General features: G+C 33.3%; 1 protein-coding gene across 8 annotated transcripts in view; it reads left to right on the top strand.

Annotated features, from left to right (window-relative positions):
- Positions 1-27,124, top strand: part of LOC128208035 (TOG array regulator of axonemal microtubules protein 1-like) — a 53,630-nt gene that overhangs the window by 14,913 nt on the left and 11,593 nt on the right. For 2 of the 8 annotated variants that reach the window (XM_052911321.1, XM_052911329.1), the window contains exons 4-14: positions 10,449-10,508; positions 11,215-11,393; positions 12,200-12,238; positions 13,939-13,965; positions 15,455-15,630; positions 17,229-17,521; positions 20,436-20,552; positions 22,405-22,595; positions 23,988-24,189; positions 25,909-26,008; positions 26,874-27,017. In XM_052911321.1, coding sequence (XP_052767281.1) covers positions 10,449-10,508; positions 11,215-11,393; positions 12,200-12,238; positions 13,939-13,965; positions 15,455-15,630; positions 17,229-17,521; positions 20,436-20,552; positions 22,405-22,595; positions 23,988-24,189; positions 25,909-26,008; positions 26,874-27,017 — 1,528 coding nt within the window. The remainder of the gene's footprint in view (positions 1-10,448; positions 10,509-11,214; positions 11,394-12,199; positions 12,239-13,938; positions 13,966-15,454; positions 15,631-17,228; positions 17,522-20,435; positions 20,553-22,404; positions 22,596-23,987; positions 24,190-25,908; positions 26,009-26,873; positions 27,018-27,124) is intronic. The other 6 variants (XM_052911322.1, XM_052911328.1, XM_052911323.1 and 3 more) reach the window with 6 other exon arrangements.

Here is a 27,124-nt window from a genome sequence, read left to right on the forward strand (position 1 = left end):
ATTCCCTGACCTGGATCTATTATAATTTTTCTATATTCAATATGATTTGGCGGTTAGCTCGAATAATTGTAAAATTATATTGACAGTTTTATTGATTGTAATTCAAGGTCTTCCAAACATGGTTTTTAGATTTTTCAAAAGATGTGCAGATTTTGATCATAACATTATAGTAAATGGCTGTTACGGTAATGTGCGAACATATTTCATGGATATTTAATACAGACTTAAAAGAAAGGTAAAACCTTCTGTTACATTAAATAGATTTACAGAAAAAAATGTTTGAATACTGGTTTTAAAACCATTTAATATTATTTGTTATTCAAAATCTGTTTCTTGAATTTCAAATACAATGAGGAATCAAGAAGCATATCTGTTCAACAAACATTTTAGCGACATTTAATGAATGAAATGATAAGAACGATGTTGTCGATTGTTCTTTATGTATAATAACAATTAAACAATAACGATTCCACCAGAAATAAATTGTCTAGTTTTAGTCACGAATTCAATTGAACGCCGTATTAAGTTGAACAAGATAACAAGTCGTAGAAGCTTATCTCTCCTGCTACAATAAACATCTTTAATAGAACTATTTAGTCCCAGATATGAGATAATCATGGTTTCGTAATGATTTTGAAATCCTACTTAGTCTCGACTTAAATATAAAACACTACTTAAGGTTAAGCCTAAAAGAAATTATTTTGCATGCTAAGACTGAAAATACAAAATTGAAAGATATTACACTTATTAACCTGCCAAATACCTGACGGAAGGATGGCTATGATCACTCTGAAATATAATAAGGTTGCATGTAACTGGCATGAACCAAGTCAAAAGTGTGTGTGTTTTATATATATATATATATATTTTTTTATGTATTATTTTTAGACAAGCATTGACCTCTAATAATTTAGGAGAATGTAGCTTATATATAATATAGTGCCATTCATTAATGTCGATAGGTTTATTGAATAATTGGTTTGAAAACAAATGATAGTATGATTTTAGTATTTTTCTCCTTTTTTGCCAAATTTTTCCCCAATCAAATGGCTCAGCCACCATTTCCTTTAAAGTGGGGAAAAAAAGTCATACCCCATTTTATTTATGATTTATAACCTATTTATACCCATGCAGTATGTGTAATGAAAATGGATTCCGGTCCCAATCTATGAAAAAATTAAATGTATTTAATATTTGGACTGAAAATTATTGTAATGCATTTTTTTCCCATGGTTTTTTCCCCTTTTGTCTCTTGAACATTTTCGTATATAGCTTTGGGCTTAATACATCGGCTAGTCAAATATAACTTAATAGGAGTGGTTCAATTTTCCTTTGCAAATTTTATTGCGCCTCATGATATATATTTTATTCTCAAATTTACTCTTCAGATCAATATGTCTGCAAACTTTGGCTGTTATTTTAGCTTTCAGGTATTTCAATGGTTGTGTTTATGGGTTATAATTGAAGTTTGGTGATTTTGATAAAGCGAACAGAATGGTTCAATTGTGACTCGACTGATGCATTATAAGTTCAAACTTTCTTACCACTCATATACTCTTATTATAAGCAAAATTATTTAAAATTGAAATGTTTCAATGATATATGAATCCTTTTCAATAAATTCTATTTTTGAATTCAGTTTTGAAAGAATTTTTAGAAGATTACCCTATTTTCATTATTGAAATCGAATCGAGCGTGAAAGTGGTCTAGTGGCATAGGTGTCCGCATTGAACCCAAGAGGTTGTGGGTTTGATCCCCACCAGGGGTACCTTCTCATGGCCTCTCAAAATGGACACCGGTACTGCTTTTCTTTGTAACCCCAAAAAGGACTTGAGATTGATTCTATAAGCTATCAAATTTTGTCAGAAATTGGTATAGACTTAATCACATTTTGATGATTAAGTAATAATTATTGTTTATTGTCTGTTTCACTAAACCATTAATTTTGCATAAGCTTGGCGCAGTGAACCTTTTTTCTTTACTTACTTAGTGTTGGCACTTATGTCTCTATAAGCACAAACTTGAAAATTTATTACACCATTACTAAAACCATTAAATGACTTTATGTAAATAAGGCATTTTTTTTTCATCAGAGACTTTCTCAATTATTAAACTATTATAAATCCTTCGGCGTTGACATTGATAAATGAGTATGACTCTTATGTTGACTTCAAGCCATTAGAGATCTTTGCTTTTAATTTTTCCCCAATGAAATCTTTTATCGAAAGGCTGTAATCCCTGAAAAGAAATTAGGTGTATGATATTGATAGACAAAAACGAATAAAATTAAATGAGAAATGAGTTTTGAACGACGTTCTATGCAATCCTATTGATGAAACTTATTTTACGAGCTTTTTGCATGCTGGACTTGGCTGTTTCCTTAGATCTCTTATTGGATATTGATTCTGTTATTGAAAATGGAATGGGATGGAAGGTTTAAAACAATGACGGTGGTTTTCACAATCATTTTGTTTATTTCATTTTTGTGCAGTCTGGTTCAATTCTTAATTCTGTTTGATCTTTTGAATTCATAGGCGTCTCGGTGTAATGTCTTAAACATATTTGTGAAATCTCTCTTGAAACATATACAAGTACATATTGACTACCAAATTTGTGCAATCATAATCAATGTCCACATGCTTTATACATGCCATTTTTAATATGTCCATTGTACACATACTTTGATGATGTTACGCGCTCAAGAATTAGCCCATACATATACATTCTCATAGAAGTGGTGTTTCGTCACCTCTCTAATATCATAGAACGCACAATAAGTCCCCCTCACATATACATTCTCATAGAAATGGTGTTTCGTCACCTGTCTAATATCATAGAATTCACAATAAGTCCCCCTCACATATACATTCTCATAGAAGTAGTGTTTCGTCATCTCTCTAATATCATAGAACGCACAATAAGTCCCCCTCACATAATTATACATTCTCATAGAAATGGTGTTTCGTCACCTCTCTAATATCATAGAATGCACAATAAGTCCCCCTCACATATACATTCTCATAGAAATGGTGTTTCGTCACCTCTCTAATATCATAGAATGCACAATAAGTCCTCCTCACATATACATTCTCATAGAAGTGGTGTTTCATCACCTCTCTTATATCATAGAATGCACAATAAGTCCCCCTCACATATACATTCTCATAGAAGTGGTGTTTCGTCACCTCTCCAATATCATAGAGCGCAATTAATTGTCAACCATTCAGTTTCACAAAAGGTCAGCATGGTCAATGTGAAAAAGGTATCAGGATGTCATTCAAGAGGTCGTGGGTCCTACCAATGGATAGGCATAATCTCTTCACCTCTCAAAAAAAAGATGCCAGTAATACTACCTAGCCATGAAACAGACTTGAAAGGCATTCATTTCGGCTTACAGCCATTTTCACAATCTTCCTGTTATAAATCAGTAAGTTTTAATCTTTTTAGCTGGAATGATAGTCCACCGACTTGCCTGTACTCTATCATTCATTGAGGTAGAGACTTCACGGAGACTTCACAGAATGTATTTTCATAACCCACACTTGTAGTACTCTTGTAAATGGTATCTTCATAAATAATGGCTTCAAGAACACTTACAAAGAAATTTATGTCAAGTAAGGGTGCAAACTGTTTGAGCAATTGGAGCTGTCATGTTATGATTTAGTATGCTTATGTTTCCATGTTTGTTTTAATACACTATGATTGTGCAATTTAAGTGATTTGCACATTAAACATTGTCAATGCGGGATAAAAGGTCTAAGAACTCTGTCATAACATAGTGAGATTTATGAGACTGGTTTTGAGATGGTAGTTTATTATACACCTTTAAGTTGTCATATATTTTCAGATTTGTGATTGGTTTTCATATCAGACGGGGTTTAATACAGCAACTAAAAGTTTGCAAAATGAGTTAAATATCTTAGAGAATTAAAATTTTGGTTACGTAATGATTGACGAATCAGATAGAATTTTGACGCTTTGATTATTAAGTTTGACAGTTTTCATTTTAAATGCACTTACGTAAATCGTTAAAATTATTGTTAAGAATTTCATTAGATTAATTGCTTCTTGATATTGTCGAATTCTTTTACATTTATTGTGAAATAGTACTCAGCTGAGAGTGTGGAAGTCTGAAAGATAAAATATTCGTAAGAAAAATGAATGTGATTCTCTGATTAAGTTAAATTGTAAAAATGTGTACCTAACAATGGAGTTTAATGGCTTTGACATGTTCCGAATTTAACCTGACCTCGCATTTCATGGACGTTATTAGGTGTGAAGTATGTTTAAGTTCAGAATTAAAAATAATAAAGTGAAATTATCGTCTTTTTCGAGATATGAAGTTCACTGTGGATGATCTAGTCCATACAATGGTGTGAATATTTGAGTCAATATTTTGACAATTTTCGGCCTGAGAACTTGCGAATTTCATTTACATTTAGAATGTAAACACTAGAGGATTTCTCCATTGTTTGAAGAGAAACAGTAGCATGAAGAGGTGCCGAGTTTACGGGCATGATTTTAGTCCCTTTTCAAGCAAGATTTGTTGCCGTTGATGACGAGCGAAAAGTGGGCTCTCAGCGATCTCAAGTGCCGTCATTGTGTAAATTACCAACTAGAAGTCCAAACTTTACTCAGGCAAATTGAAATAACAGTAATATTTCAGTAGGAGTTGGTGAAAGGAGGTGATTTCCAGTGAAATGGATTGAATATCAAAATTTGAAGTTAGATATTCACTTAAATATTCATGTTAATTATTATGAAAATCGGATATTTGATGGATTTTATTACAGGTGGTATTGAAGTTTACTGGCCATAAGCGGACTGATATGAAATATTTATGATGTTTGTATTTCTTCGTTAGGTTTTGTTTACAGATTAACTGATTGTTCGGAATAATTGAATTGTATTCCCTGATCAGCAATTAGTATTTCACTGTTTCCTCAGACACAAATTGACTAGTGGATCGGACACGAAACAATAGTATTGTAAAAAAGTTTTTATTGGCTAACTCGGCTTGGGATATTGGAGATGTAGAAACAGCGAATTAGTGTGGCCAAGGTATATAATTAATCTTTTAGTGAATTAACGTGACTACGTAAGACTAGGAGGCATCAAAAGACACGCATATACCGGCAGTAAATAATAGATGGGCCGAACAGTCCGGGTCACTCTGGAAGGGATAAAAATGGTATAGATGGCATTAACATGAACAACAGTGGAATCGTAAAGTTTGAGTGTTTTCAGGCCTGACATAGTCAGATTAACCAGTTGCTTTGTTTAACTCCATTTTATTTACAATTTACAATTCTGGAAAACAAAGTTTATTAATTGTTTCCATTTTATGGCTACATGATCAAAAAAATGTAACGGCTGCCGGTTCTTTAACCTTGCCGTACCGCAAGGCTACACTGTATTCAATTCTAGGGACATAAGTTTTCTGAAAGGATAAGGCCTTTACAATAGTTTGATGACGTTAACCGGGAGATTTTGCTTGGAATGTGAGGATTTATGAAAGGCGGCATTAATGTTGCAGAAAATGCAATCAGTGTTTGTCAACTAAAGTAAGCGGGTGCTATTATTTTTTGATCAATATATTGAAATTGGTCTTACGCTGTTCGAATCCATTGAAAACTAAATTACATCTGAAGTATGCTGGTCAATATGAGCTTTCCAGACACGAGCAACTGTGACATGTTATTTGTTTAAAACTTGACAATCAATAGCAGTGACCTGGTCAGGTATGGACATAGTTTTAAAATAAAGAGTTTAATGTGATAATGTGGTAAGTTTGTAACGATTTGACGAGTCAGGCGGGGAAAATACAAACAAAGAGATGTGTCACTTCCCGGTTGTGGGTTTGTTTGTCTCTGTAGCAAATCTGCCATCTCCTTGTATTGAAAATGAGGAAGAGGAGCCAGTGTTGGGTTCAAGCCCCATGCTGGAAACAAAGAAGTTACCGAGTGCGCGGGAACCTATACCTAGTATTACTCGTAAGTATATCTGTTGCCAGTCGTAGTTCTGTTGAAGTTGTCTCGAAGGTTTCCTTGTTCCTTTTGTTCAATTGTCCCTTATAATGCATTCACACTTTGTAAAAATTATGCAAATATCATAGCATCAGATGTAATTTGTTCCTTCATAGCAACCACCTGCTATCAGAAGTTCTCATCTAACCTGTTTTCCATTCTTCCTCCAAAAACAGGGCCAGACATCTTTCTTTTCTAATTCAATGTGACCTTTACCCCAAAGAACTCATCCTTTTACCCTTTGTGGACAATCAAATTCACTTTCACTTTATGTTAATGAAAGCTTTAGGATTAGTAGAAGTGAATTGATGTATTCATCTTATGAACTCTTTTATATTTAATGATATGTAGGCATTTTAAAATTAGTGCTGAAAACGTGCAGAGAGCACGTATCATCGTAAGTTGTTGGGGACATAAAGGTTCCGTCATTGGTCGGAAATAAAATAAGTCAAAGCAATGCTTCTTTTATGTAGCGTGTAAATGGAATGTATTATCAGTGTTTCCGTGAGATTATAGTCTTCAACGTTTACTTGATGTGGCTCAGACTTCAGATAATAAAATGCATTCTGACTATTCTATAGTCAGTCTCTTTTGTATACCTAAGTAAATACGATTCATCATTATTGTCATCCCTTTGTCATTTATTTTAAAGCTTGTATAATATAAACCGGGTACTGGAATAAAACGGAAATCCAGGGTATTAGAACGACTGTCTGCTCGTTGGTATTATTTGAAATCCTTGTAAATTGAAAACCATGATTTTGATGACAAATGACAACATTGTAAGCATGTTCTAAGAGAATGAAAGAAATTGTAGAAGGTTATGGATTGCTAGCTATATAAGCATGCTTGTCACTATTTACAAAATGCAGGGAATGGAAAACATTGTATGTTTCTTAAATAATTCGCTTATTGAGATGAAATAAAACTATTGAGAGTTCTCTTATTGTATAATGTGCTTTTCGTCTTGATGATTTTAATGAACACTTCAGAATAAGGACTTCAGTATTTACTCAAATATTATTTTAAGAATTTTTTTTTTTTTGCTTAATGGAATTTGATAGAATTGAGGGATTTTGGTATCTTAATAAATGAGCGAGCATATTGCGATAATGAATCAACTCTGACAGGTGTGGGTTGACAATTTTGATATTTGCAGATTTATCAGTTCTTTAATAAAGTCAGGTCAAGATCTTTTTCTTGTCATTAAAGAATATTTCATATCATGATCACAAAGTCATGATCAATAAAGTATATGATTTGGAGAGCATTGATATAACATTACGAGCAATGCTTAGGTCCATGTTTAGCGTGTTCTGAAGTCCCCCGCTGATCCTGATACATAAAGCTTTGACATGTTCAGAAGTGTTACACTTATGCTGGTCTCGAAAGTGACAAATTTGGGGGTCGCGGTAGATCATTGGGAAACTTTTTCATTATTGATATAATATATCTTTTTCAAGAACCCCATACCAGCAAGGTTGAGTGTGTTGTTTTGTACACCCCTTACAAAATAATCCCATTTTATCCACACGAAGTACTTTCTATTGAAGATTAAAGGGGCACAATAGAGGTTGATGCAAAAAAAATATTTATTTATTTTAATGCATCATTATGTTTAACTGATTTGACTTAAATGATCAAAACAAAAAAGTACTTGATTTGTGTACAGATAAAAAAATGTTAACTATATTTTGGCGCTTGACCAACTGGGGATTTTGTGATCACGTTGTTATTAATTTAAAAAAAAATTGTTATAATGGCTAATACTTTTATATCTGTACAAAATCATACATTTTTTACCATTAAAGTTAAATGAGTTAAACATGATAATGCATTAAAAAATTTTTATTTTTTTTTGCATAAACCTTTCTTGTGTGCCTTAAAATCCTCATCACATCACTCTGCTTTGAGTTGTCAACTATTCCTAGAGGCTCATAAGCTGCAGTGTTAATGTAATATAACATTTCTGGAAATGTTGAAAAGACAATTATCAGGGTAATATGGCATATTTATTTTATTCATATGAATTTAAAATAAGAGAAAAATTTAAAAATATTTTTTTTTTGTCAGTTGATGTTTTAAAGGGACAAGCCACCAGATAATAAAATTGCAAAAAAAAAAAATGTTAAAAATTTACATAAGATTGATTGTTGTGTACAACGCATTGAATTTTACTTACTGATGTATCACATCGCTTACGCCAAATGTATCTTTCACAGTTTTTGCGTATTTTTCCAATTCGAAATTTACTGGATTTGTGTACCACCTAAATACCTTTAAATTTAAAAATAGTGTTTGTATATTTATCTGTTCTAATCAAAGTCACTCTCACACGCCATTTATACACACTGTAATGGGAAATCATTATGTGTTATCTTTAAATGGGTAAACTCAGTTGAGACAGATACAAAAGACTCTTTTTATTGTGTTATATGATGTATTAGCGCTTTCATACTAACTTGTATTAGCAATTCTAGGCTTGTTTTGAGGAAATACTGTAATTGTTAAATTCGGGATCATCTGGTGTCTAGTCCCTTTAATTCAGTTCAACTTTTTGTCCAGAATAAGTTTTTGTCAGCTGATGTTAGAGTTCAGTTAAACTTCTTCACCTTGTTGGTTATTTAGTGAAGGAGTAATCCATTCTTATAGACTTTTTAAGACCTTATCAGAGCTTAATAATGGTGTATAAATAAATGTGAAAGCAGAATAATGATCTATGAATTTCTTTTATCATGATCATGAAATAGTGCATGCATTTCTTTCTTTACATAATACGTCACAAATTGATTAGTCTGTATTGTTGAATATATGTTATATGATTATTTCAAATGTTTAACATTCAAATCATCCTCAGGTGGTATTAAAGAGTAGGTCTGCTTAAACATTTTATATATATACAGATTTATTTCATTTCGTTGAATTCAGCTACTATTGTATTTGTTTATATGCCATACTATTCCAACGACGTTTGTTTATATTGTGTTTATTTATTTGTATAAGATAAAAAGTATATAATTATCTATTAAATATCATTTAACCTTAGGCTTATGAAAATTAACCAATGTTAATAAATCTTTCAGCATAATAATTAAAAGTATCATATTGCATCATGTACATTGTTGTGTGTTTAATCGTTTAATTTGGTATTACATAATACCATAATAAGAATAAATTTAAGCAGACAAATAAAGTATAGACTGTATACTATAAATTGCTCTCTGGATTACCCATAAACTATAGGGTAGTTACTGTACATATTGATTATTATTTACCGGATTAGGCAAACCATCAGCAAATAGAGATAGAAGTAAATATTTACTGCAGTTTATTTCTCTATGCAAATCAGTGCTTGCAATATTTGTGTTTCCATTTGGTTAATTCCTATTGTCTGTCACAAAATCTTTATTAAAAGACTTAGTTTTTGACATTACGGGCCAAACCTAGGTTAGAAAGGCTTTAAAGCTTATTTCGTCTGACATGGTTTCTTTTCAAATGAAAGAAAATTGGCTTTGTGTACAATTCTGCATCGAAGTCTGGCAGTTTTGTGACAAAGAAGTCAATATAGTCTAGAAAAATGTCTTATGACATTTGCATACTACATGTAGTTTGCCTTGTTTTAATTCATGTCAAACAATCCAATGGCATAAAATATCTCTCACATCTTTTTGGCCGAAGATTGTGAAGATGTTGTCATTTTGTACTATAGATATTCAAGTCATTAAAATGTTTGATCATTCATGTGTCACATCCAGGGTTTTCATGCAGAGTTTGAAAGCATTGTATTTGGGGAGGGGGGTATCATTATCATGCTCAATATAGAATTTAACTTTATTTCATACTTGTCATTGTTTTATTGAAAAATAATGGTGGAATATATTAAATCATAACTTTTTTTCAGTTGAGCCCATTAAAAATTAAAACGCTCACAGTGCTGGGATGAAAAATCAATTACCTGATCTCAGATATGATTTTATTTGACTAAAATTGGATATCTGAATTGTTGTTTTTTATTTTTGAGGAAAATATGAAGCTGATTCCATCTCTAATGTTCCTACAGATTTAACATTATTTCAGTTAAGATTAGATCCCTTTAAAGGCGCACAATATAGGTTGATGCAAATTATTATGCCCCCTTTTGAAAAAAGTGGGGTATATTGTTTTGCACATGTCGGTCGGTCGGTCGGTCGGTCGGTCGGTCTGTCTGTCTGTCGGTCGGTCGGAATACCAAATGGTTTCCGATCAATAACTTGAGAACGCTTTGACCGAGGGACCTCATACTTGTTTGTTTTAATTTTGATGCATTATCATATGTTTGCAGCAACCTTTATTGTGTGAGGCCCAGAACCCCACAGCACTTACATAAACCTTTCTGTATCTTCCTGCACAACCTAACCCATTGTCTTACTAACTGTTTTGTAGTGGAAGCAGACACTGACGACCGTTCCCCACCCACCCCCCATGCACATGAGGACAAGAAAGGTAACCACGACCTTTCCCCGGAATTATATACAACATTATTGCACTGCTTATCTACCCTGCCGATATATATGGCATTGTTGCACTAGTGTTGGTCAGGTTTCGAAAACCTTGTGCACTGAATATCATTGTTCAATAGAGAAATTAATAAAAACAATATACAGGGTACGACACTTGCATCAAATATTGTTTTTCTTTGTTAGCATTACTTAATGTTTGAACTTTAAGTATCTATAGTAGATAGTTTAAGTATATAACTACATGAATTGATCTTAAGAATATCTGCTGGAAGTGTGTTTTGAACATTAATACTGAGAAGATGTTATTTTTAATACTCGTAAAAAAATCAAAATGGTAGTGATTGCAATCTAATTGGCATATGAATCACTCAAGAGGTCTTGAAGGTTACTACAATCAGAGATGTAAGAAATTTGAAAAATTCTTCCAGAGATCTAGGGTTCAAGCTTTAACAAGGCAACCTTCTCACGACATTAGTACTTGTTTCTACCCAGAAAACGAGCTTGAGCTTGATTAATCTAAGCCTAAGCTGTTTTCACTTGTGAGCCAAGATTAATTAGTAAAATCTAAAATCAGATATGTAATAAATTCGACAAGCATCTAGTTTTTAAGAAATGTTTATTTTGATGCACCAAATTATAAAAATTATACCTACTGTATGAAAGCTAAGTTTGTGTTGTGTACTTTGCAGCTAAAGACGAGGAATCACCAATCCCGCTGAAAGCAACGCTCGCTCGATCAGCAACACGCAGATCTAACACAAAAAAGGTTCCACCCATCTCTTCAAACAACTATAGCCGTGATGATGACGTTGACAGTGCGTACGCGGCCTCCTTGGAGAGCACACTGGAACAAGAGTCACGCCATGAGGTAAGATACTATCAAGGGTAGGGGATATAATACCAATAAAATGGGTTAAAGGCGGCACAGAGAATATTGGAAATAATTGTCATTATTATTATTATTATTATAATTATAATTATTATTATTATTGCATAATCATGAATAAAAAAACAAAACATCTAAATTGCATGAAAGAAGGTTTTGAAGATTCACTCACTATTTTGCATGTTACTTTTACACTAAAGCACTAGAGATTCAAATGTTGACTGAGTGAAGACAAACTGTGATTGCATTGGAAATTTCTCCACATTCTGAAAGTTTCAGATATGAAGGTCTCTTACAATGGCATTCACTTGATCTCTGCAAAGTTTTCATTTTTCTTCAATATTACTTAATACTGTCCTTGATTCATTTGTCAAGATTAGGACCAATGTGGCAAAGACATTAGTATCGTCGTAAAGTATTTTCAGTTTAACCATCAACTATATTAAGCTCATCTATTTATTGTCATAGCCTTGGTGTTGCTGGTGCCATTGTTGATGAGCGAAAACTTTAACATTGGCCATAACTCCAAAACCATTCAAAATATTTAAATGAAACTTGGTACACATATTGTGAGAGACAATACACACATGATTAGCAAAGCCCATAATGCTGGCTATAATAATTGTTGAGTTATGCCTCTCTTTCTATTAAAAGCAACAGACCAGCTTGTGTGTTCACTCAACGACGCTCTTGGCAAATGCTTTTTCCTCACACAAAATTCTCTCTAAGAAGCTCGTTCACATGTTATGTATCACAATTAAGTTTACTTGCACGTTTGCCACTATCAGATGATGCCGACACTTAAAGGAATTAGAGAGCAGGAGAAGGTTTGTGCCAAGTTCCGTTACCATAGAAATGCATGCTAATATTATATGTTGTCTAATGCCATCCTTGTTACATGTCCAGGACTCAACGCAACACTATTGCAACTCACTTTTTTCAAATTTTACATGATGAAAAAAAATAAAGTCTGAATATCTAAAATTTTTTATAGTTTTTAGATATTTTTTCAAAGAGCATTTCAAAGTCTTTTTGATATATTTAATAATACTGTTATGTTTTTGTATTGTTAAAAAGATTTTCAATTATATTTTGAGAAAATATGATGTGAAATTCAATATGGTTGCCTCTGAAATTGAGTATGTACAGTTGCGTTTTCCATTACTGTTCAATGTTTTATCTATCCATTTGTTAAGTTCAACTACCCTGTTTGATTCCTAGTTTCACAATATAATCTTAAGTTACAAAATGGACTTGGCCAGTTTTTGGCACCCATCGGAAATACTGTCTGGGGCATTTTTAGCTACACCTAAGTATGATTTTTATGAGAAAGCTCATGTTGCTTTTTTCAGCGTCAGGGACATGTTAATCTGTGAATTTTATTCTTGAATGCATGCAGGAGTGTTTTCCGGCATAAATTTCTTAAACAAAATTGTTATTACTTTCCCTCAACGCAAGTTTTTTTTTTTAGAGGGGTTGAGGGGCAGGTGTTTTTGTCTTAGATTCTTTGTGAAACTAGTCCCATGTTATCATGCTTAATGCTAAGTTGTGGCAAGAGTGTGGCAACTAAAGTGATGAATTGAGCAGAAAGCAGGCAATGTTGTTTGATATATGTATACACGTTAGCAGTGAATAGGCGTTTTAAGTATGTGTCTAGGACTATGTTTTCTGTTATATGTTATTTTGTTGTCATAATGTTTCATAATATCTGGGGTGCGTTGCTTAAGGTTAAGCCTATAGCTCTCATGTGCTCTAAGGCTTGAAAAGATAATTCTGGTTTGGGTTATCCGATCCTACCTAACAAATAGGACCTGACCCTATCATTTTTAAAGTCTGTCCCTTAAAAAGAAAAACAGAAAAGGAAAACAAACTCACCTAGCTACCCTGCATGTTTTTGGATGTAACCCTAACCACACTTTACTTTTTTTGGCCAAAGAACAAATCGCATCCATCATAATTATGAGAGAGGTCTTCGTACTCTCCTGTACTCTCTTGAGGAGAGCGCTATTTGCATAGAAAAACTCATCAAAAATGGACTGTAAAAAACAAATGAAATTTCTGGAGGCTTTTCCATCTTTGTTAACCTTTTCTATATTTTAACTAAAAATGTTTTTACAAATCAGGCTGTGGATCTTATGTAATACCCTCACGTAGCGCTTCGTGCCTTGTAATGCAACTCACCCCAGATTTTGAATTAGCGCTAACTCATTTTCATTTCCTATTTCATTCAAAACTCTGATTGAACCTGCTCCATTAATATATGGCAAAAGTAGAATGAGGTCTGTCTGGTCCATTAATATATGGCAAAAGTAGAATGAGGTCTGTTTGGTCCATTAATATATGGCAAAAATAGAATGAGGTCAGTCTGGTCCATTAATATATGGCAAAAGTAGAATGAGGTCTGTCTGGTCCATTAATATATGGCAAAAGTAGAATGAGGTCTGTTTACAATTTCATTATTAAAAGTATTGCAAAAAGGCGGCAAACGGATTAATAAATTCATTATATTCTTTTGTTTATATTGAAGTCGTCGTCGTCTGATGAAGAAGATACTGTAAGTTTCAACACGCAAAACGTTTTCTTAACAGTTCAATTTTTCAATATTTGTGTATTTAACTGTAGTGTCGATTTATAACTTTAATTGTATCATGGACTGTGAAATCTGTTGTCCTCTTACATTTTTTTTAGTACATTTTGCTAATTGTAATTTAGAAAGTTCATAAACTTAACCAAAAGTGACGAAAAACTAATCGAAAATGCATGTTTTCAATACGTGTCATTACAATCAATTCACACGATTTCACAGTCATATAGTTGTATAATAGACATTTTTGCATGCTGAAATGAATTAAAGTTCCGAAGTTGCAGTTATTGAAAATTAGTGCAATTACGTTTACCGCTGTTTATAAAGCTTTTCTAATTTCCAAAGACTTATTCAATCACCATGTCAGCGTAATAATTCTATTCGTCTTTTCAATAATCTTGTATCTATGTTTTTCAATGTTTTGAATGTAATTTTGCGACGTTTGTGTGCCTATATACTCCTGCTTTGTTGTGTTCTATGTTTACAGTTCAATAAGATCATGTTTTCTGCGGTTATTTTTAAAACACACCCATTTTATTTTGAATTTCAATAATTCTTACCCAAAGAAATAAGATTGAATCACAAAAATTTGTCTAACCTTTTACCACGCTAATCAATACACCTACGTAACTAATTATTAGTATTTTGCATTTCTTTTTGAGCTTTTAATTAATAGAGTGATATATTCATTAACATAGGTTTTTCAGCAATACCGCATACCATGGCTTCAATAGAAGGTTTTTGCTTTTCAACGCATTAATTGATAAGATTCGGAAGGAAAAAAAAAACTTGCATCAAACTTCAGCCTAAAGTCATTCAAACTCTATTAATCAAGTGAACTCAGCCAAACTTGTGTAGATACATGAGTTTGGCTGAGTTCACTAGATGGTTTACGATGAATTTGATAGAATGAAAACATTCATTAGTTTATCATTATAAAAGTGTTAATATATGTTGGACAAGGTTTTTGTGTAGCCTGCAAAGGATTGCAGTCATATATAAGGATAACTTTGTCTGGGGTCAGTAGGTCAAAAGTCAAGGTCATCCATAATGTTCCAAACAGGTGACATCTGATTTTTCTGAAATCTATTAATATGAGCTGAATGCTCTGTGTATTAAAACAGTGGGAACTGCAACATAAAGAAAATTAAACAAGGTTGTTAACTGAATTATTTGTTTCGATTCAAGAATTGAGACTATGATGACTAAAGAAAATGAATATTTGCCTGCTTTACCTGTACTACAATACAGCATGAAAGACGTATTTTCAAAGTCAAAAGATTAAAACCATGATATGCTTGTAATTAAATATATAGTCATTATAAACACTTGCATAATTTGTGTACTGCAGTTAGATTGATATATATATTCAATGGATTAGAAATAAAGATTAACGTCTAACATCTTACTTTTAGAAATAAATTTCTGTTTAACCTTAAAACAATTTCATAATTTTCAGATGATGAACTCTTTAATGAGCATCAGAAGCAGTGCATCAAAGAAAAAAGAAAAGATTATTGAACAACACAGCTCGTCATCTCTCACGTCAAGGTCGCCGTCGCCAGATACATTGAAAGAAAGCGGTGTCTGGAGTAACTTCTCGAGTAACGACTCAGAAACGAGCAAGAAGAAAACGTAAGGGTGTTATCGTGTTTAGTTAGTTTGTTGTGTGCATTCCTATACGCAGATATCTTTATTATACTTATGTAAAAACGTAAGGTCGTTTTCATGTGATTTTACTGTAAGTGCATTTTTAACACAGTGGTTTATAATTATTATACTTGCATTATAACATAGGGCGCTTAATAATTTATTTTCTTGTAGTTGTTTTTTATGCAAGTGTCGTTGTAGTCTGCATTCTTGATGTGCAAAATATTTAAACTTGGCAATGACTGTAAAATTAACCAAAATGTTCAAATGTGACTTTATGCACATTGCCAGTGACAATATGCGCATTTGTGAAACAAGGGGCCATAACTCTTGCTTTAAATAATGGTTGAGTTGTGCTCCTTCCTTGTTATTGATGTTTGCTTTGCTGTTTCTTTTTTTGTTTTTACCTTGAAGCACATTAGATTCCAATTTTGTTTGTGATCTTTATCAAGTATTTTCCAGTATTTTTTTGTGAACTAAACTTGCTATATATATATGAATGGTAATAATGCTAATTATATAGTTCTTTACATTCTAGAATTCATGATGTTTTTGTCTCATATTTGTAAATAGGGACATTAGACTTTTCTGCAGGTCTTGCATTTCAAGAAGAAATGAGGAAAATCAATTGAAGAAAGCTAATTGCTTGCCATTACCTGATCAAAGTTTTCCTCAAAGACAATTATGAATGGAAAATGTCTTCATGTAATTAGTTTCATTAAAGCCTGCCTGGCTCACACTGTCTCAACTTCAGACCCGATTTCCCTTGAGTTATAGAAGAGGCGTTTATTGTGATGAATTGGTAAGAAAGGATGCCCTTAAGTGGAAATACAAATACTAATGATAATACCACAGCGGTAATGCGAATAAACGATATGCGTAGGACTAAGGAAGATTCCTCATGATTGCTCCAATATCTGTTGCTGTCCTCATTAATATAACACATTGTATTAAAAAATAGAATAATCTTGTTCATTCATACTAAATAAGATTAATGACATGATCAATCACAATAATCTTGGATTATTCACGAATTGCCAAGAAATTGCCCATGAGACTAATCTTTAGGAATTGATGTAAGATTGCTCTACATTTAAAAACAAACAAATATGTAGCAAATTGTAGCTGCAACACATCAGTTCTTAACAGTTAAAAACTGTCCTGGTCTACGATTATGTAGTACTGTCCAAGACTAATCCACAACAATTTAACAATTTATTTTTTAAAAGCATTGCGAAGATTTTGATAATTATGGGCAATCGGGTTGAAATTGCCCGATTGCCCATAAGAGCCAGGCTTGATGCAGCTCATTTATACAGTGTGGGATTTTTTCTGAGGCCAGGGATAATTATAATGAGATATTGATTAGACACAGGGATTCTCTGCTGTATATTTATCAATTAAATTGTTTCCATGGCATTTTCCATTTTTTGCATTAATTCGTCTTACAGTTTTCTTTCAAATATGGCTGTAGAGAGGTAGGAATGTCTAATTATAAATAGCTTTAGAAATGCATCGTTTCTGAGATTTATTTTGTTCCTGTAAATAAATGCATGCTTTTAATATTTTATCTGTATTTTCAGTAAAAAGACTGACTCACCTTTCGAATCGAGACCGAAAATTCCTCGTGAGTCACCATTCGAGTCGAAACCAAAATTAGCGAGAACAAGCTCATATAACAACAAGAAACCGGAAAATGGTGAAGAGACGGTTTATGTGGATTACAATCCAAGCAGTGGTGTGACATTCCGCGAAAATAAAAACTCAGACGTGCAGATAGTTGGTAAAGGATACAACGATGACAATAACTTGTTAGAATCAAGATCGTTGAATGGAATTAATAGAAAAGCAAACGACAAACGAAGATTAACGAAAGGTGGGTAAATCTGATACACTGTGTGTTTTCCATTTTCAATTCCATCCCATCTTTATTAATATCATTGTTATGCTTATCATTTGGTTTTAAATCCCACATTCCAAGTTAAATCATAATGTTCAACTAACACCAAAATCCTCATTTGCTAACTGATTTGTTATTGACTGCAGTTTAAAATGTCTTATACGTAACACTTATATCCCTGTATGATTTTTTTGGAAAAAGTTTCTTAAGGTGTTTGATACAAAAAAAGTGGAGTTTGACTGCCTTGTGGTTTTTGGGTATCATTTGAAAGTTTTTTTTTATGTGCTGAAAAAGGATATGTAAAAAAATATTACTAAAAAGTAAAGAAACAGTTTTTATTACCTTGAAAGTTTGCAAAATTTTGTCAGTATATAATCATTATAATTTTATGGATAATGCATTTCCGGTCATTCTTTTTACATATTGATAATCAGCACAACAGGCTCATACAGTGATAACCTTCAATTGATTTCAAAATTATATTTGCTCACCTGGCATCCAAATTTACCATATATATATATATATATATATATATATATATATAAATTAATGAAGCTACTGTGGTCAAAAGTTACTCAAAGCTAGCAAGGGCTTTTTTATGGTAAAATGTCTTCCGGGCTTGCTAAAACTCTGAATTATATGTAGCAGGGCTTGTTCAAAAATATGATTCCATGCTATAGTATAAGAATTTGGGCTTGTTCATCCAAAAGTATTATTTCAATGACTGAAGCTATCTAAGGGAACTAGCTTTTGTGTGTCAGATGCCTTAAATTGAAGATTTGTGAAATTGTGTGCTGATTGTTCAGAATTTTGTTAAAGTCAATCTTGTTAACTCTCAAATCGTTACTGCTCTTGAAGTGCAATGGATACACTCATTATCTGCTGTTTTTGTAACAAGATTTGGGACCTTTGTTTTAGCTTTACTTGTTCATTTCTAAATGTAAGCACATAAAAATAATGTATGTTTAAAAGTTAACAATGATGTTGTTAACCAGGTTGTTAACTTAGACAAAGTACTGAACAATTAGCACAACAGCTCATACAGGGATAAAACTTTGCAATTGCATGTTTATGTTTTAACAGACTTGAAAAATGTGCCAACAGTTTGTAACTTGTAAACATGTTTGAAACACCAGGCTAATGATTACCTTGGCATTGAATTAAGAAACAAAAATTGAAATGATGGCACAGTTTTTAAGTCAAATGTTGAGCATGTTGTTTTAACACAAGGAGCATTTTTCACTCACAACTGCATTGTGCGACTAAATGTTGTCCTTGGGGCTATGTAAAATTAAGAAAAAAAAAGCTGTGATGGCCCTCTTGTTCACTCATCTCTGTAGATCCACATTTCAATATTTTAGGGAAAGAGACTGTGTAAGATATAACATGCCCATTAAAATAATTTCAGTATCAAGACTATATGCCCATTAAAATAATGCAGCATAAGGATTGGGGAAGGCAGGTTCCACTCATTGTTAAGACTGAATTCCCATTAAAATAATGCAGCATAGGGACTGGGGAAGGTAGATTACACTCAGTGTAAAGACTTAATGCCCATTAGAATAATACAGCATAGGGATTGGGGAAGGTAGATTACACTCAGTGTTTTAATGCCCATTAAAATAATACAGCATAGGGACTGGGGAAGGTAGGTTTCACTCAGTGTCAAGACTTAATGCCCATTAAATTAATACAGCATAGGGACTGGGGAAGGTAGGTTTCACTCAGTGTCAAGACTTAATGCCCATTAAATTAATACAGCATAGGGACTGGGGAAGGTAGGTTTCACTCAGTGTCAAGACTTAATGCCCATTAAATTAATACAGCATAGGGATTGGGGAAGGTAGATTACACTCAGTGTCAAGACTTAATGCCCATTAATATAATACAGCATAGGGACTGGGGAAGGTAGGTTTCACTCAGTGTCAAGACTTAATGCCCATTAAATTAATACAGCATAGGGATTGGGGAAGGTAGATTACACCCAGTGTCAAGATTTAATGCCCATTAAAATAATACAGCATAGGGACTGGGGAAGGTAGGTTTCACTGAGTGTCAAGACTTAATGCCCATTCATATAATACAGCTAAGTAATTGGGGAAGGTAAATTTTTCTCAGTATTAGGCCCATTAAAGTAATGCAGCAAAGGGATTGGGGAAGGTAGATTTCACTCAGTGTTAAGACTTAATGCCCATTAAAGTAATGCAGCAAAGGGATTGGGGAAGGTAGATTTCACTCAGTGTTAAGACTTAATGCCCATTAAAATAATACAGCAAAGGGATTGGGGAAGGTAGATTTCACTCAGTGTTAAGACTTAATGCCCATTAAAGTAATGCAGCAAAGGGATTGGGGAAGGTAGATTTCACTCAGTGTTAAGACTTAATGCCCATTAAAATAATACAGCAAAGGGATTGGGGAAGGTAGATTTCACTCAGTGTTAAGACTTAATGCCCATTAAAATAATACAGCAAAGGGATTGGGGAAGGTAGATTTCACTCAGTGTTAAGACTTAATGCCCATTAAAGTAATGCAGCAAAGGGGTTCGGGAAGGGTAGATTTTGTCAACTTTAATAACCATTAAAATATACAGTGTAGGTATTGGGGAAGGTAGTTTTGACTAAGTGTTAAAACTTAATGCCCATTAAACGCCTCAGACAATGAGTGGGATATTGTTCAAATAACAGAATGGGGTTAGGACGGCTATATAACATTTTGTCAAGATTTTATGGGTAGGGAGTGGTTTAACAAGGGTGTTTTAAGGCGGGATTGGTTTAACCTGTGGGATCTAAATGGTTGGAGGGAAGATGCTCGGGTGTTTTGGCACGCTGCTCAACGTGTGTGCAGGGCTGGTGTCTCGTGTGACAGCATGGGTTCTCTCCCTTGTTTTCAGGCTCTGTCCTCTCGCCTCTAGGGGTTGCCTCTATGCACAGCTATGGTTCCCTGGAAAATGATGACGATAAAGCTCAATCCTCACCTAGTCCCGAAGGAATAGGTGTCGTGGGAATTGGTATGTTGTGCAGCGACAGTCTTGCGTTGCCTAGTGACTCTAGGTCGATAGGATCTCTAGTATAGAGGCTTGCACTATATTCACAGCACTGCGTACTTTGGAAGTTTGGAACACGCTTCTATTTAGTTCATCTATTTTTAGATAAAAAGGTTGAGATATTGTCATCACCTTGGTGACGTCTTTGTCAACGTAGTTGTCATTGTTGTCATACAAAAACTTTAAGCCATGGCTAAATATATAGAGAGATTCACATGAAAGGTAGTACTCCTGCTACCAGTGACAATTCACACACAGACTTATGCACCAGTCAATTGTAACCATGATGTTTTCCCGGCTATCCCCAGTATACCCCCGGACCAGTGGGACAGTACAATTGACTGGTGCATTATACATGATGAGTGTGTCTTATATTATTAGTCATCTTAGGAAAGCTGATGAGTATTAGTATTCGTAAAAATAAACAAACTTACAGATAATTGATTTCACTCAAGTACTATAGTACTTGGAAGTTGGCATGTTATGTTTCTCTAATGTTACGCCCTGTTATTAACACCTTCACTAATTCCTACCTTGTGAAAATTGTGCACGTTATTTGAATGCATGAAGACCAAAACTAAATTTTGTTTCACAAATTAAAAATGAAACAATAATAAATAGATAAATGAGTTTGATTGGTGCTACTCACATTTTTAGAATCAATAAGTATTTTTGTGAGTCTATTTTAATTTTGTGGGTCTATTGGTATTTTGGTATTTTTGTGAGTCAAATAGTATTTTTTGAGTATTTTTGTCAGTTGATTAGTATTGTGAGTCAAATAGTATCTATTAGTATTTTATGAGTCTATTTGTATTTGTGTGTGGATTGGAAAACCCTTAACAAATGATTAATTGTTGCCTGATCAAGGCTTTTCTAAAATGTAATAAGGTTTTACATTTTGTTCGTTTTCAAGGCTTTTCTAGAATGTAATAAGGTTTTACATTTTGTTCGTTTTCTAAGTGTCACAATGGGAATTGTTACAAATAATGACAGATGGTCTCGATGAATGCTTCATTTAAGGAAGCTATAATGTTCTTCAAAGAGATAATGATGGAAAGGCCTTAAAGAACAGTTTAACTTCACTTTTAGAAATTCATTGGCTTAGAGATGAATTGAGTCATCTCTTTTTCAAAGACTGAGGCTGTTTTATTATTTATGTGCAAACACAAATGTTAATTATTTTGAGTTATTGCATAAACTGAAAACCGAAAACCTTGTTTATATTTTTGAAATCATAATGACCGTGAAATTCAATTTTAGCTAAATACAGCTTCAACTTTGTTTAGCAAAAAACTAACTGACGATTTATTATTAATGGATGGATGCAAAACCATGAAATGTAGTGGCTTGGGGCGCCACTGTTCTAGAAATTATATTCATCATTGATGTTGACATGTTAATGCGTTTGTTCTAGCAATAATATTCCATCAATGACATAGCGTTTGTTTGCACTTTAGAATAGCTTGAAATGGAATTTAGTGCAGTGTACATATGAATTTGATGGTAATAATGAACAGTTTAGGATTAAGCTGATTGTTATATAATTCTTCCATTTTTTTGGTAATTTCATTGACAGATCATGACAACTATTTATGCTTGTATTTTAGCCTTCTTTCAAAGCAACCTACGTTTTGTTGAACAATTTAAGGCATTCATTTTGCATAGATTATTTCTGCAGTTTTGGAAGACAGCAATTTTATAATAATAACATAATATCCACCAAATCAGTGAAAATCAATGTGAAAATAAAATACGTGAATTTGACATAAATTCTTTTGTATGCTGTAAATATTTACCCCATGTTTTTGTTTTCCAGGAATGTTTGAGAATATAAATGGTTCAGAACATGCAATAAATGCCGGAAACAGCCAGTCGAACGATCGCAACAATCGTCAACCAATGAAGCAAGACAGGAAGGACTTTACTAGCGGGGTCGTAGGGGTTGGGGTCAACAAACAGGGGTCATTTGAGGACCCGAGCATGGACATACTCGATGACGTGGATGATGTAAGTGTTGTTAAAGGGTGGAACTTAATTATTTGTTTGTTAAAGGTATTCTATTTTCAACAATTAGTGTTTCACTGAAACTTACATAGATTTTAGCTTGTTTGTTTCTGAGTGATGTTCATATGTTGGTGTCATTATCAATAGCTACGAGAGCAGCAGTGTTGTTGTCACCAACATTCAAAATCTTTTATTTTTGCCAATACTCAATTAATTTAAACTGGGATTAAGCCATAAATATGTACACATACTCACTTTGAACAAGTATGGCAAGTTTCAAAACTAACTAAAATAATTGTTGAGTAATGCCCCTTGACTTGCTGAGAAAACTTTACATCTACCCAGCACTCTTGTTTTAACTTGTGCATAGGGCCACAGTAAACAGATTGTTTGATTGACAATCCCTACCAAGTTTTTTTTTTTTTTTTTTTTACTTCCAGACCCTAAATTCTGTAATGAGAAATGAAAAAAAGACCCCTATGGCTTAAAACTCTTGGGTCGTAGGTATTTTTGTATGTCAATTGGGATACAAGCTTATATTAAGTATGGCCTAAATGTTATGTTTTATAATAATTATGACTATTTACCTGCAAAATATCAATTGAATTTATTTATATCAATATTTACTTTTCTTTGATTCTGTATGATCCTGAAAATGGTGTAGGTGTATAGGCTGCCATATATCCACTTAATAAAAGTAAAATTGCACATTGGGGTGTTTTTAGGACATGTTATAATGTTATCATGAGAAAGAAACAAACAAAACTGCACAAATAATACTCAAAACATATTTATGAGTTACCAGCCCTGGGCGTGGAGTGTTCATGTTTTTTGTTGTTTTTTCTTTGATCTTATTTTCTTATACATTTTTTTAGATATGCTAATTGGGTTTTATCAGAGCTTACACACAAATTATGATAGTGATTTGAATTAATCCACTGAAGACCCAAATTTTTTATTTAGCATTGACTTTTATTTGCATATTCTCAGGGTGTTATCTTCATACATAGTTGCACTAATCATCAATGCACTATTCTTTGTTTGAGATGTAAATTGTTTTCAAATCGATATTAATAGTTTTATACTTAAAAGTGACTTAAAAGTGTTGACTTTCAAATAGCCAATAGTTTTCTTCTTAAAAGTGACTTAAAAGTGTTTTATAGTTTTATTCTTAAAATTGACTTTTTATTTAAAAGCTACTTGTAAGTGTTAAAGAGTTCACCAAGAGTTTAATTAACTCTGTGATTTATTGTTAAGGATCCACACAGCTTGAATCTGAATTAGGTGGTAGTCATCACACCACAAATGGAAATAATGACAAAAAATTAGGACCAGCACAAATTAGGAGTTTGTTGGTATACATCATAGAATATATGAAAATATTTATAACTTCAGGACCCAAACAACTTACGGATGAGTCAAAAGCTGAGTGACACAATTGCGAAGAAAAAGAAACAAATGGAAGAAGAACAGGAGCGGGAACGTATCGAACGGGAGAAGAAGAAACAGGAGCATGAGGAGAAGTTGAAGAAAGAACGTGAGCGGCAACAGGAGAAACTCCGTCGCCTGAACACAAGCGAGAGTCTAGGTATCGAGTGTAAGTGTGCGGTGATTAATGCTCACTCTTTCTACCCTTTTAGAACTGTAGGGTCAGCACAGTTAACATACATTTTATTTACTCAGAATATTTCTTTTTTTCTTTTCTACAATTTAAGTTTTAAAGGAAAGCTTCTTTTCCGTGCTTGGGTGAAAGGCCTAAGCTATACTCAAGAGGGTAGGATTCCCATTTCAGGTTCTATGCTGATAATGTTGATGCCAAAACAAAACAAAAACTATTACCTTTCTGACAGTTTGTTAAGTACAAAAGTTTAATATCTCTGATAATGTTAATACCAAAACAAAAACCATTACCTTTTTTCGACAATTTTTTGTCAATTACAAAAGTTTATTATTGTATGCCAAGTTGAAAGACAGTACTAATGGAACACACCCGTGGTTTTGAAAATATCTCACTGGTCAGTCTGTTTGTAAATAGAAAAAAAGATGCAAAGTAATAACATTTAACTGCCTAGATTGTCAATTTGTACCATTTTCAAAGCCTCTTTGAATAGAAAGTTTGGCATTTCAAGAGTTTTGCTGATCATTCCGCTACTCTAGCGAGCGTAATTTAAAGCCAAGATTTAATTGGTCCGTGGAAGTGAAACCAATGAAAATGTTTTGATGCTATGTCGGGGTATGAGCCTGCCTCTTCAGTAATTAGTTCCATGTGATACATCATAGTGTATGCCTAATCATACAAAACTGCAGCCGGTTAATTTAATGTAGGAAATTGACCAATAGGGGTTGCCCTTGTTTTGAAATTGACTTATGTATTCAAGCGGACTATAATCCATAACCATTCAATGCTTCAAAAACTTGAAATGCTAAGTGCAAAAAGTCATATAGCTTATCCATCCTTTCATTAAAAAGTAGGACAAAAGAACACTGCTAATTAACCATACCTTTCCAATGGACATGCAATTTCCTTGATGTAGGTACGTAAATAATGAGAAATTAATGAAGGCTCGTCTTCTTCCTGTCTTCCTGACTGGTATCTGACTTTGTTTGCCTTCTTGGGAGAACATTTTTCCGAATCTGATAACTCCTTAATTTGCAATGGGAAACATTGATTTGATTTTACTTGATTCATGTCCTTTTTTTCTATTGAAAGTGAGAGGCTTTGAATGTAAGGGTCTTTTTCTTGTTTATGTCTTCTATAGCTTTATTACTTTCTCTTCCGTGAAAATAGGCTAGGAAGATCTTAAACCTGGTCCTTAAATCAAACTTAATAAAAAGCATTGACCTTAACAAAACAACAAAAGGTGATGCTATAAATCCTGTATTTCGTGACATCAGGCCAGCAGTTAATTGATCCAAACTTCAAATCTGATCAAAGTCATAAGTGTTTCCTTTATTTTGCCAATTCACTGTTTCTAAGATATGTATTTTGAAAATGTGATAAGAATCTTTTTGGCTATTATAATGATGAGGTGGCTTTGGAAATAGTGACTTATGCTATGACACGTTTAAGTTTATCAAATTGAAAAAGATGAAATGACATTAAATGTTTTGCATCAGAGAAAAACATACCAAAAGTTTGGCCAAAAAATCTGGTAGTGCAAGAAATTCATAAAACCTAAAAATATTGATCCTGAGAAATGATGGGAAATCTCATTTGTTGGAGAAACCTTATTTATTAATTATGTGTATATTAATTTATTTGGATTAATTTGTGGCAGAAGTATGAAGTTATAATATGTTATGTTAATATTTACAGCATTGTCAATATCTGGGGCCGGATCTGGGTCTGGCTCACAAACGAACATGCTGGCCAAGCAGTCATCCCCATCCCTAACCCCTCGGAAGAAGAGCAAACCGTAAGTAAACACATTCATGTCTATAATTATCAATAATTTATATGGCTACGGGAAATTCGCTAACTGGTTTAATCACTGTACAGATAACATGCTGTGTACTTTTTGCATGTTCTGGCTTGTCTCCATGGTAATGATAAAGTGCAATTTTTGCAATGACTATTTTGTGGTGAAAAATCAATAAAAAAAAATGTTCTCTGTTAAGGCAAGGCAATTGGATTGATTAGCTTAAAAATCTCTCAGCTGTGTGGTAAATACAAAAACTTTGTCAGCTTAAAGCGGTATTCTTTGTTACACACACATACCAGTATCTTTGCCCAATCTCAAACGCAGTGATCTCACTTTACAAGATCTCTGCTAATAGCTGGATTTCAGCTATATATAGTTTTGTTTTTTTAAATAAACGGATTGATGCAATATTTTATTCAAGTTTCATTTAATAACAATGATTTTAAGTTGAAAACCAAATTCATTTCAAAAGATAGAAACATTTAGATTCTTGAGTGACGTCACCTGATTTTGGCTGAGTGGCTACTGTACAGCAAAGGGAAGCAACTGCTGCATGTCCAGCCTCTGCTTCAGTAACTCTTTATTTGCAACAACAAAAATCAATTGTTAATAAGCTTATATAAGAATAGATCAGGATTTTGCAATAGTCTTGGTGTCATAGTTCGCACATAGTGCAAAAACTTTGACATTTGTCATAATTTTAACAAAAAGTGTTCTAGATATTCCATTGAAACTTAGTGCATATATTGGCAGAGACGACATGCACATGTTTCTCAAGGCGCAGAGTTTTGGAACTATTTTCTTAATCTGCCAGTATGAATGTTTGCACTATTCTTTATATCAGACTTGTATTTTTCAGTCAACCTGATGCAGAGCCTAGTCACTCCCTGTCTGCATCCCAGCGATCCCTGATAGAGTCTGAGGACCCGAATGACTGGAAACCGTACAAGGACCCTGAAGGAGCTCTGCGGCAGGCACAGAAAAACATTGGCATGGAAGACTGGTAAATCAGGGTTTAAAGATAGATTCTGAAACTCTTTTGGTTGCATGTGTTTTGTATGTATGGACTAGATTTAGAGTTTTACATCGTCAAGGTATGTGAATGATGTA

Source organism: Mya arenaria, chromosome 11 (assembly GCF_026914265.1).
Source record: "Mya arenaria isolate MELC-2E11 chromosome 11, ASM2691426v1".
Classification (NCBI taxonomy): domain Eukaryota; kingdom Metazoa; phylum Mollusca; class Bivalvia; order Myida; family Myidae; genus Mya; species Mya arenaria.